Source organism: Rhea americana, unplaced genomic scaffold, assembly GCF_003343005.1.
Source record: "Rhea americana isolate MKP2758 unplaced genomic scaffold, rheAme1 scaffold_138, whole genome shotgun sequence".
Taxonomy (NCBI): domain Eukaryota; kingdom Metazoa; phylum Chordata; class Aves; order Rheiformes; family Rheidae; genus Rhea; species Rhea americana.
Window position 1 is genome coordinate 614,472 of NW_028185461.1, and position 12,400 is coordinate 626,871.

Here is a 12,400-nt window from a genome sequence, read left to right on the forward strand (position 1 = left end):
CTTTGTGCGAATGCGCACAGAGCGAATCCAGAGTCTCCAGCCTCCCTGACGAACCCCGTGAGGCTGAGCACACCCAGCACAAATACRTTAGAGGATTCGTGCATTCTTCTAATTGACTTGATCGTTGCCGATTAGCAACAGTCTGGCAGAGCCAGCCCACGCGGAGACGATTAATATCTTGTCGGACAGGATTCGGAGCCGAGCTCTCTTGTGAGCCCGGGAGCAAACGCCGGGCGTTCGCTCTCTAGGAGGAGCTCCAACTCTGCTGTTCCTCCTGCGCGAGGATGGCAGCTTGCGCACCCGAGCGCCGGAGGCTCCTCAGAGCACTGCGGCCGGGGGGTTCTGTCTCCAGGTGGCTTTTCCGAACCATCTCCAGCGCTCCTGTGTGGTCTGCTAGATGGGTCTGTCCAGGTGCATCGGGTCACGTGGCGAAGGGGAGCCCTCTGCACCCCACAGACCTCACCCCTCACTCTTGGGGAGGCCCCTCTTGCTGTAGCACTATCTCCTATATCCAAACCATCTTGGAAAAAGTTACGTAGTCCTGCCTGCTCTGGAACCCGAGTAGCCTGACGGTGGCAGAAAGCTGAGTTTTCCCAGCGTTGCGTTTCAGCCCCTGGTGCAAGCAGTGGGACGCAGGGATCTCCAGCTGTTTGCAGGAGTCAGTAAGAGCAGGGATAAAGGGCTGAGGTTGGTTTTGCACGCTCCATCCGTGCTCACAGTGGGCACCAGCTCGGCGCTGGGGTACCAGACTCAGGCAAGTCATTGCCTTCTGCCTCCTTCATCCAACCTAGTCCCACTGCCCCAGGTCCTGTAGGCCTGGACCCGGGCTGAGCTGCTGTCCAGCATCAAATTGCCAGTGATATTCTGCAGCCTGATGACCTTGATGGCCCTGTAATGCTGCTGTCCCACAGTGGTCCCCTGGGGACATGGACTGCATTCTCGCGGTCCATCTCAGTGACTAAACCACCTCTCAGAGGGCCAGACCTGGTGCAAGGGAAGCAGCAAGCAGAGGGCTCAGCTGTCGGTGAGGTGCCACCCCAGGTGGGAGAGGCTGCGTCCTGTACTGCCTCCCCGCAGCGCTGGCAGCAGCCGCCGGGCCCCTGCCTTGGCTGCCGCTCCGCCGGACAGGCCCAGCCCTGCTCCCTCCATTGCCCCGCGTGGGGGAGGAGGCTGTGCTCAGCGCGGTTCCCTGGCATGATACCCCCACACACATCCAAGAGGCAGAAATAATTTATTGCCTTCTAGCTAATGACCAAAAAGCGTGACTTTGAGTCTGCTACTGCTGGAGGTATAGGTGCTGGGTCCAGCTGTGCCCAGCACTGTGGGGACAACACACCTCACCTCCAGGCCCAGTGTCCCCTCCAGATCAGGTCTGATATTTCAGCTGGTGGTGGRGAAGGGGTCCGCAGATGCACGTGAGCAGGCGAGGGTGGTGTGAGCAGCTCCAGCCAGGCGAAGCCTCCTGCAGACCTTCCCTTGGCATAAACCTTAGCAGTGCTGTCAGTCAGAGTGAAATGCTGTCAGCTGGGGTGGTGAAGCATGTCGAATGAAGGGTCTTTATCCTACAGAGGTGTTTGGCTCGTGTCCAGTCACTGTGGTGATCACGTCCGAGGCTGACACCTGGGATATTGATGCCTCCTCTTGTCTGGGCTGTGGACAGTTTGTGGATTGGGACAGGATGCCAGACCTGGAGCAACAGGCAAATATCCCCAGAGACATCCTCACTAAGCCCAAAAAAGAGCTGAAGAAGCTGGCAAGAGAAGGCTACTGGGCGATGAGCCACGCGCTGAGAGCTCAGGTTTACCACCAGCTCATCCAGCAGGTCGCCTGCCGGCTCGTGACCCCAGATGCTCTAGTCTACATGGATGTGGCGAGTCGGCTCTTTGGGAAGCAAAGTGTGAGCTCCCATCCTTTGCCAGACTTCCTCGAAGGATGCTCCATGCCCACATACTGCCTGACCCTGGAAGGGGTCACTGCATTGAAGAAGATCCTCATCTGCATTGGTAACCTTTTCCCCGACATAACCTACAGCCCAGTCCTCCCCTCTCTGGTGGCTCTGCTGCTGCACTACAGTGAAGAGGAAGCTCAGTGTTTCGAGAACATCTCACGTCTCATTGCCAGCAATGCCACTCACACCAGCTACATTGACCAATCTTTCCTGGCCCACCAAGCCTCCTGCATGACTTTTGGGGATCTGGCCAACAAGCACTGCCCAGCAGCTCACAGACTGATAGCCAATGCCTCTGAGAATGTCTTTGAGGTCTACTCTGAATGGTTATCATGGCTCTTCCATGACCTCCCCTTCAATTACGCCATCCGCATATTTGATGTCTACCTGCTGGAGGGGCAGAAGGTCCTCTACCGCATTGCTTTGGCCTTGTTGAAGCAGTACAGGCTCTCAGTGACCTCCACAGAGCTGGAAGGAATTGATATCAAGACAGATCTGCAAGCTTTCATGCAGAACATTGGTGAGCATGTGACTGTYGACAAACTCTTAGAGAGAGCATTTGGTATCAGGCTGTTCTCCCGCAAGGAAATCTGGCTTCTCCAGATGGCCAACAGGAAGGCATTAATGGAGAGAGGCATGACCATGGTGCAGAGCAGGTAAGAGGGCCTATCGGTTTGCCAGCATAGGCAGATGATGCTCTTAGGGCAAAGCATGCAAACCAGGAGTTACAGTAGAGATAAACATGAGGGGAGCATCAGGGAGCTCCCTTGGTTTGGCTCTGCTAGGTGCCTTTCAGACACTCATGTGGTTAAGGGGTATTATACAATCAGGGATAACAACTCTAAAAGAAAGTTCACGGTGCAGAAGGTGCAAGGAAACCTGATTTGTGGGGGCTGCACCCATAAAAGCCCACAGGCCCCTGAGGCACCCAGGCTCGGCAGTAACGGGTGTCCTTCCTCGCACAGGCAATCCTTCCACCTGGCTGTGGACATGCAGAATTTCAGCTCCAGCATTGTAACGGCTCAGGAGATGCGCATCATCTGGTCCTGGATCCCCGAGCGGTTCTCCCTCTTCCCCCCACTGCTGCTCTTCTCCACCTCAGAAGATGGGTGCAGCTTGCAGAGGTAAAGTGCTATTCGCGAGTCAGGTCAGGTTAGATGGGCCAGGCATAAAACTGGGTAAAGATTAGCATGAGTGGTGTAGAAAGGAGTCCTTACACACATCGCAATTATGAGRTGCATTTGCGGTCTCCTGGGGACTCTGTTGGCTGCAGCGGGAAGCCCCATGTCCGTCTACTTGCCACTATGGGAAAAAAGGAAACCTTATCCTTGAGTTCATGAGCCTTGGAGTAGCCCAACTCCTTGGGGGCACTGTCAGCAGCCTCCACACTGGCCCCACTGTGTCTTGACCTCATCCTGATGTCCCTGCATGCTGTGCTGTGCCAAACATGCTGCAATCAGCCAGGCCCTGCCAGCTTACAGTCCCCAGTGCTCCTGCTCCATCAGGGTGGCACAGAACCAAGGGCAGCTGTTGGAAGCTGCGATCAGTGCTGCGATTCGAAACTGAGCTGGAAAATGAATTTTCCATTGATTTCCCAATCCATAGAACAGCAAAACTCTTCCAGTGAATAGATGTTACCTTTGCATGAAAATTTTCAGGCAGGAAATCCAAACGTGTTCCTCATTAAGAGCAGGTTACRCTGAGAAGTAGCATGAGTAACAGAGCTCAGATGTTGGGTGCATCCCACGGTGGGGAGGCATCGGACCCTCTGAACTCAAGCTAAGAAAGCTCAAGTGCTGTGATCAGTGCCCAGATCTGCAAAAGAAAGACCACTCTCAGCGCTAGGGCTTGTCCAGCTGCCCCTGGGGCACTTCCCTTTCTTTGCTCACCTCAGGGAAACGCCGCCACAGACATTTCATTTGCCTTGTGCAGCGTGCATGGGATGAAGTGCTAGCTGCCCTCTGTCCCCACTGACATCCAGGTGCCGTTTGAGTTTGGAAAGGGCTAAGCTGAGCCTAAGCACCACTTTTCTGTGCCACTGTGCAGCAGCACAAGAGGCAGCCATCGAGACCACCACTTTCCACCTCAAGTGGCCTTTAACAACCCTTCCCTCCTCTCCAGCAACCTGGCTGCCCTTGCTCCCAAAGCCTCGGCAGGAGGAGTGCAGGGTATTTTCTACCTTGCAGTCCTGAGAGGGTTCTTTAATGGTCAAGACCAATTTTGTGCCTTGCTATTGCTCCCTGTGTTCCCTCACTGTGTGGGCAGGAGGGACATCTCCTTTGCATGGAGGCGATGAACGCGGGAGCCACTYGAGTGGGTGGCAGAGGTCAGACAACAGCGAATGATTCAAAGGGAGGCTGGGCACCTCTCTCTGCAGTAAGCAGGATCCAGCCCTCTGCCCTCATTCYGGCTATGCTGGTGGAGAGCAGGAGCATCTGTATCGAATCAAACCCAACTGCAGTGAAATGCTGGGGGCAGACTCAGCCCCTGCYTACCTGATGCTCCTCACTGGTGCAGGTGCTGTTTTATCTCTATCAAGCCCCACTCAAACAGCACTTTTAGATCAGTCTGCCAAATCCAGGGTGTCTGCACATCAGCATAAAAAGCCACCTGAAGCTCTTGCAGCAGGAGTCACAGGGCTGAACCTGGCTTCCAGGACTGCTGGGAACCATGCAATAGCCCTGTGACACCCACTGCCACGGTTGTGGAGCAGCAGGCATGGGAGCAATTGGAGATGTCCCTGTAATGCTCAGTATCGGAGCATTTCTRTGCTGAAAGTACTCACTGATGAGCTGAGCAAAGATGCTCAGTCTGGGGACTGGACACTGCCTGTGCCGTCAATCACTCCTGCCTCTCAGGGTGGATTGAATGGTTGGGCTGGTGGGACAGTAGCTCTCTGTTTGGAAYATGAACATGCTCCCCTAGCCCGCGAGAGAGAAGTGGCTGCCCTACAGCAAGGTGGCCCTGCCGCATCTCGGGCAAACACAAGCCCGCTCCCCTGTGTCACCCTCCAGCAGGCAGCAATGGGGCGCGGAGCCCCCGCGTTCGGAAGGGGGAAGTCAGGCAGGGTCCCGGGCTACTAACAGTTAAGAAATGCATCCAGACTGAAAGAAAGCTTCCGTGGTAAACTCATCCCGTCATGTATCTCCACCCCAGCCTGGTGCAGAGGGCAGGACGGGAGGATTTTATGTTTGGATTTCTCTGAGAAATTACCTGCTTCACCGAGCAAAAATGATGACTCGAGAAGGCCCATAATAAGCCAACTCCCCCACTTACTGCCCAAACACCAGAACGGCCTGAGCTAAATGATTAAGTGTTTCTGCCACGATCCCTTTACGAGCTCGCGCAGGCAGGCTGCTCAACATAACAATCATCCCGGAAAGCAGCCACCGTTCCCAACTATCCTTTATAGCTTCTTGTCACATACAGTGTGTAAAACAGGTTGTTTCAACTCCTAACCAAAGAGCACTTTCTCCCCACCAGCATAAGCTAGCCTGGAGGATTCCCGCTCCAGATGAGAGCAGCCCTGGGTTGAAAATGCCACGCAGCGCAGACCTCGTACCCCCTGATCCCCCCRCCCGGGCTTCGGGGGAGGCTGCTCAAGCCCACAGAGACGCAGCACTGTGAAAGGGAGAGGTGGTTCTGAGCAGAAGCGAACGGGCCATCTCCCATCCCCTGTCTGYGGCCGGTAGAAGATGCCCTGCCAGCCTACCTGGGGCTGCTGTCTTCCCCACCATGTGACAGGGCAGCCCAGGTTTGAGCCACTAAGCACAAATGAGCCCAACTGGGTGACAAATTCCCTGTGCCATACCATTAACACAGCCAAGGCCACAACTGATGCTGCCAGAAAGACAGTGGACTCAGACGTGCCTAGGCAGAGCRGTGGGCAGAGACAGGGCCTCTGTGTCACCTTGGTCACAGGCTGATGTCCAGCAGGCCATGCTTGTACCAAGCCAAGTTAGAAATGCTGCCGTCACATCTGCAAGGCAGCRATTCCTTCTCTGGCAGCACCTCCTGGGATGCTTTGGCCTGACCAACTCTTGCCAACCCTCAGCGTTTCTTGCATGAAATGTCTGGTTGCAAACAGTGCCAGATCTCAAAGCAGACCCCTCTGCAGATTCCCATCCCTACAGCCATCGCGTAGGGCAGACCGATGAAATCACGTGGGGAAGGGTGAGTGTTTGGTAACACTCGCTTTTCCTGCAGAAATTTGCCCACACAATCACTGCTAATTCACACCTCTCCTAGCGTGGACAGTTCATGGCCACAGGAGTTGTTTTAACACCTCTGAGAGCTCCCTCCTTYCTTTATCCCTGTCCATCCAGCACTCAGCTGCAGGCAAACCTGACTGCTTGTTTTTCCCCGATATGAAGGATATATAAGCCATTTATAGGTTATTTTGTGATGGGCTCCTGGCCCCTGCTCCAGGTGAGGAGCTTGCTGAACACCTGGGCTCTCTGCAAGGCAAGCTGCACCAGTCTCAGACTTGCAACTACCCAGTCTCCTTGCTCATCTCTGCAGGTTTTACTCGTGCTGTGAAGGTTATGAACCAACCGTGCTGCTCATAAAAACGACAGAGGGGGAAGTAAGTATTTCCTAAGCAGAGAAGGAGGGTGGGAGGGTGGGAGCAGGCATGGGGAAGGGTGCCTGACCCCATCAGCTCTTCTTGGAGCAGTGGTGGAGCAGGGAAGTCCTCCCCTGCCCACACTGCAGTTCTATCTGCCCCAGCGTGTGCCCCAGCTTCTAGGAGAGAACAAAATTCAYCCACAGCTGCACTGCACGCTTACACCAGCTTCCTGACGGCCCTTGGAGCCCAGCCATAAATTCAGCAAGCTCCAGATGACAGAGGCCCTGGGTGCAGCAGYCAGCGCAGCATCAGAAGGGTAACAAGTAGCTCGGCTGGTTTTGCAAGGTGAAACCAGCCCGCTCCCAAACCCTGCAGCACACAGGGCACATAGTAGCACACCTTAAGGGCACTACTGGGGACAAGCAGAGGAGGGGACGGAGAGAGGAAGAAAGGCTGTGAGAGATACTTTTTTCTGCTGCAAATATAGATTAAAGCCTGAARTGTTTACTCAGCAGACTTCCCTGAAGTCAGCAGATGCTTTGCCTGAGCAAAGTCTTGCTTTAAATATATTAAACACAAGGATCTCTCCTTGATTTCAATAGCAGCCACACAAGGGACATGGAGGAGAAATAAGGACAGCTTCTACGWTACTTGAAAGTCATGAAATAACTGCAAAAATACCCAAGCCAGGCCTCTTTCCAGGGACTCTGAGAGCGGCTCATAAACCCGTAGTGCATCTCTCTACTCTCCATCAAACGGCAAAAGCAAGTTCTGTAAATTGTTCAGGCATCCTAAAGATTTATTGGCCTGCAGGTCCTGATTTCCTCAGGCCTGACACTTCAGTGTGGAGAGGAGATAAACACTCTGTCATCCTCCAGSGCTTTGCACATGCTACGAGAGTTGACTTACAAAACCCCGCTACCTCCACCTTTTAGCTCATTTTATTCCTTATTTAGTACCAAGGGCAGATTTGATTTCCCACCCTTCGGTAGGTCTTCTTCAGCCATGGTCAAGTGAAAGACATTTGCAGCAGGGTTGGCCTGACTGTGGATGGAAGAACTGGACAAAACATCTGGAGAGTGATGTCGGATCCTCTCCCTGTGACTTCTTAAAAGCTTTGTAGGTAACAAAAATGAGTTACCTGAGTCCTTACCCTTTTAAAATGCCTTTCTCCTGAAGACTCATAAGACAAGCAACCACCTCTCCAACAACCGTGGGCACACCTGGGACCAGTGACTCCTAAACCCCAGCATAGAGCATGTTTCAGGAATTAAGTATAAGCATTAAAATAATCCTTTGAGCCCCACAGTTATTCCTTTCCATTACTGGGAGTCAAATTTCGGCTGCTCAGAGCCAAGGCCCCTCTCTGGCCCCAAGGCATAGGGCACAGGTTCCCCATATGCAGCCCAGCTGGACGGCCTCATCCTGCCCACGCAAAACGGTACCATCCCCACACGTGGGCACTGCGTGGAGCTCACCCGTGCCAGGGGACGCGCCAGCACTGCAAAATCGGCCGCGCTCAGTCAGCTAGCGAGCGGCATGGTGCAACTCCAAAAGAGTGAAACGTCACCAACCCGCTTAGCCGTTGAGGCCAGGCAGTGGCCCGGGACGCGTGCACAAGCAGCGGCGTGGGGACACGCTGTTTCTGTCTGAACTCCTTCCAGTGCCGATTCCCCGGCAGCTGCTCCCTGTGCTCTCTCCCAAAGGTGTGCGGGGCGTTCCTCTCCTCCGACTGGAGCGAAAGGAGGAAGAGCGGGGCGACCTCCGGCTTTTTTGGGACAGGGGARTGCTTCGTGTTCACTGTAAGTCACGTCTTATTTAGGGGTTTATACTTACGAGCCGGTCTGTGATTACTTTTTGCGTCACCCCTCTGACAGCTCAGGGCACGGTGTCTATACACCGTGGCATGGAGCAGCTGGTACCGAGCCGCTTCCTTTACCTGCTCCCACCACTGCCCTGAGCTCTGCTAGGAGGCGGCAGCACAGACATCGCTGTGCTGCAGCACAAAAAAAGGGAGAACGAACTCCTGTCTAGGGGGAGGCCGGGCGGCCCGAGCCCCTGGGCAGCTCTCGGAGCATCCGACCGGGGTAACTGCGGGCAGGGAGGGTCATGCCCCTGYGTGAAGCAATCCCCGGACAGTCCCGGTGTTCCCGCAGACGGAGCGTGGCAGATCTGCCTGAAAAATCCCCGGGGCAAAGTCCAGCATGCATCCAGCATCCATCCGGCAGCGTGGATGGCACAGGTTTCCCTGTCCCCAGCAGTGCCCAGGTGTGGACAAAACCCAAAACCAACCTCTTGGCCACCACCTCCACCGGAGTGRGCCTGGCACTGCCGAGATGCCTTGGCCCTTCACTTGGCCCTTCGGGACCAGGCCTGGCACRTCGCATTTGGCCCCTGACCCACCTCGCCATGCAGTAGCGGCTTTCACAAGCAGCAGAGAGAGGACAAGGTTCTCACCAGGCATCTCCTGCTCTCCAGGTGCGCCCCGAGATGGAGAGGTACGAGTGGGTGTTCATCAAGAAGCCGGAGCTGGCCAAAGCAGTGCCGCGCTCRCGCCAGCGCTCGCCTTCCCCCTCTGCCGCCTCCCTCCTCAGCTCCTCTCCGGACGGCCCRGGCGCCAGCTCCAACCGCCTCGCCGTGCCCGCGCCGCGGAGGGCGAAAGGCCGCCTCTCCCCCTTTCTGGCCATTAGGCATTTCCTCCTGCCTTCCAAAACAGCCTCCATGTTCATGTCCGGCTCTCAGGAGGGAATCGTCGTTGGTGAGTATCTGACGGCAGGCACCCGCGCACGGCCCCGTGCTCCTCGCCCGCTGCCCAGCGCGTCGCTGCTTYGCCTGGGAAAAAGCTGGTCTGCCCTGAGGCCCCCTTGCACGCAAAGACCCCCTGTCTTGGGTTAAATAACCAAAACTCAGGGGACATGAAACCAGCCCCCCTTCCTGTCAAGGATGTCTCTTCTGCAAGCCCCAGCAGAGCAGGTCTCTGCTGGCCCGGGGGGAGCGCCACAGCCCAAACGTCCCCATGGCGTTTACACCTTGGGGGCTGCTACGTCCCTGCCCCGCGAGCGTGGCCGTGCAGCTCCGCCGTGACCGAGCCTGGCCTCTGCCTCCATTTCGCGGAGTAGCCCCAAGATGGGGATTGAGAGGAGATGCAGGTCGGGAGCAACCCGAGGAAGGGTCAGACACGGGCACCTAGAGCAGAAACGCCAGCCCCGTGCCCCCGATGCCGTCTGCTGTGTCAGGCAGCGGCCCAGCGGTCACATCTTCGTGTCCCGCCGTGGGCCAGGTGGGTCCACCACGGAGGAGCACCGCGAGCAACGACTGCCTCCCAGCACGTCAGCCTCCGCCTGTGCCTCGGCCCCGGCCCCGTGGAGCGGGCGGCCAGCGCGAGCCCTCGCTGCGGGGATGCGACGGTCTTTCCTTGTTCTCTGGCTCTCCAACCCGTTTAATAATTCAGCTTGTGCTGCCAGGGCRACGTCTCGCCCGCCTGCCTCGTGCCGGCTGCCCTGCAGATATCTCTCTAGGAGCTCTGCTCGCACGTGGACGTCCAGGTTAGCCGAAAGGGGAGCTCGGGGCATTCCCACCAGGGCTCTGTGGTGTGGCCAGAGGAAGTAAAGCGGAGATGGAGGCAGTCCTCAGCGACCCTGCCGGCCGGGCCGCTCTCCCCGCTCGGGCAGCGAGGAGATGCGAGCGGGTCCCAGCCATCYGGCTTGCTTTTGCAGGTGGAGGGGGAGGCCGAGCTCTGGCCCTCGACGCCGAGCTGCTGTGGGGGCGCACGGAGCGCTGCGAGACGTTCGACAACCCTCCGCTCTGCCAGGAGAACTTCAAGGTGCAGCTCTTGGAAGCGTGGGGCTTTCAAAACACCTAGGCACCATGCGGCTGGCCCCTCGCCACGCCGCCTGGGGAGACAGGAGCCCCCCTCCCCGCCCCACCGGGCTCACCCCCRGGCTCACTGCTACGGTCTCTGCCGGCAGTGCCGGCGATGCCTCTGTGCTCTGCAGCCCTCTGGTAGCCATCCCCACCTGTCCCCCCCCCCCGTGTCCTCACCAGCAGCCCTGGACAGGAACCAGAGCGACGAAACGCCAGGAGCTGCACTGCAGGTGCTGCCTTCTGGGGAGGGGTGGGGAATAGCTTAGGTCCTGGCCCTCCTCCCACAGTTCAAACCCGCCCGGTCCTCCAGTGCTGTTCCACTTCAGCATGCTGGGTGAGAGGTGAGCTCTTTTGGTGTCTTCTACACGTCTCTCGCCTGTTTGCATTTCTGGGCTCTGCAGCAAACCTGCGCTACAACAGCAAAGGCATACTTGGTGGGAATTTTGAGTCTAGRTGAAATACAGCACCAAGGCAGAAAGTTCACCAGAAAGACTTGCCATACCCAATTTTACTGTAGTCTCAAGCACAATGCCACCCTTTGGACCATATGTAGAATTTTGTAGCCTTTGTGGGTTACCAAGATTCGCTTGGGATGATGCGCTGCTCACCGTCCAACACAGTGTGGGAGACTTTCTTACTGTTTTCAGTTGATGCTGCCAACTAATAATTAGCAAAGCTCCACTTGGTGCCATATTCGTCTGCAGCCAACTAGCAAACTCCCTGCCTGTGAACCTTCCTCAGCGCGCTTGTATAAAACTGAAGATCAATATTCACAGCAAAGGGTTGTTGCTGCAGAACTGCAAGTAGTYAACACGTATGAGTCTAACCAATACGCCCTGATTGCCCAGCATCAGGATAACAGAAGACATTTTAAAATATGAAATGTGAACATGTAGATGTTGCTAGTTGAGACAATGCAGCCTCTGCGGGAGGACTGTATATAAACTGCGTAAAGAATTCTGGCTGCAGAATGAAAATGTGTATGTGCCACGTCCAAATACGTTTTTTGTTTGTGGTTTTATCTTTCGTGTATTCCRTTTCTCAAGGTATTCAGAGCAGGGGTTATTGCTACCTCGATGCAAATGGTTCCAGAGATACCAGGAGGAGRAGCAGGCACCGGTAGCAAACCCGCACAGCAGTCAGTTATGCAGCAGGCTTAGCAATTAATTGTTGTCTTCCAAATATATCAAAGGGCGATAAAGAAATGAGGCTCGGGTATCTTATTGCCTACGCCTGGCCTGTGCTCACTGAGCTCATATGAAAGAGTGCAGCAGAATTATTTATTTTTCCCATTTAAAGTGCCTATGAATACATCCTAAGGATTTCTTTCTTTCTGTGGTCACACAGAGGACTCTGTCCAGCTGAAAGTTTCCCGTGAGTCCKTCTTTCTTTCCCAGAGGCTGTTTCTCTCCTCCGTCCAGAGGTGCACAGGATGCCTGGGAATGCAAAACCCYTCATTAGCAATCAAGCCTGACCTTCCAGCAGCTGCTGGCTCAGGCTTCAGAGCATTTCTTGGCAAGCAGGTCCCACCTAATGTATTAAAATAGGAGATACTGGGGTTGTGTTGCTCAGGTCGTGGACGTCTTTGATGCGGTGGCAAGGTCTGCAAGTCCCCGGGGTGCTGGGTGTGCTGTGTGCCTCATCTGGCTGCTGATCCGAGCTGTCAGCCACAACGAGCCTCAGGCTGCTTATTGCATTCGGTGCCTGTAATGTGGTGAGCAGGCCTGTGCTATTTTTACAGGGGATGCTGCAGTACCTTCTTCGCTGCACTTCACTCCATTGCCACAGAAAGTTCGAAACTATTCGAGAATAATAATAATAGTAATAATAAAAAGYAAAACACACAGAGCAGAGGGGCCTGGAGGCTCAGGGGACTTGCAGCGGCGTGTGAAGAGGAAAAGGTGTCTTCGGGGAGCGGAGCAAACCCGAAGCCCATGCGCACCCGCCCGGGGGAAAACGCACGGGGAGATGGAGCGGCGGCGGCGACCGCCCCGGCCCCGCCCCCGGCCCCGCCCCCGCCC

At 55.7% G+C, this 12,400-nt stretch overlaps 1 protein-coding gene across 1 annotated transcript; it reads left to right on the forward strand.

The window, feature by feature from the left end:
* The first annotated feature begins 1,546 nt into the window (after nt 1–1,546).
* LOC146599583 (TBC1 domain family member 24-like) lies at nt 1,547–10,377 on the forward strand. Its single transcript, XM_085298345.1, has 6 exons — nt 1,547–2,604; nt 2,914–3,072; nt 6,470–6,533; nt 8,222–8,317; nt 8,994–9,273; nt 10,232–10,377. The coding sequence occupies exons 1-6, from the start codon at nt 1,547–1,549 to the stop codon at nt 10,375–10,377; spliced, it is 1,803 nt and encodes a 600-aa protein (XP_085154471.1).
* The last annotated feature ends 2,023 nt before the right edge of the window (nt 10,378–12,400 follow it).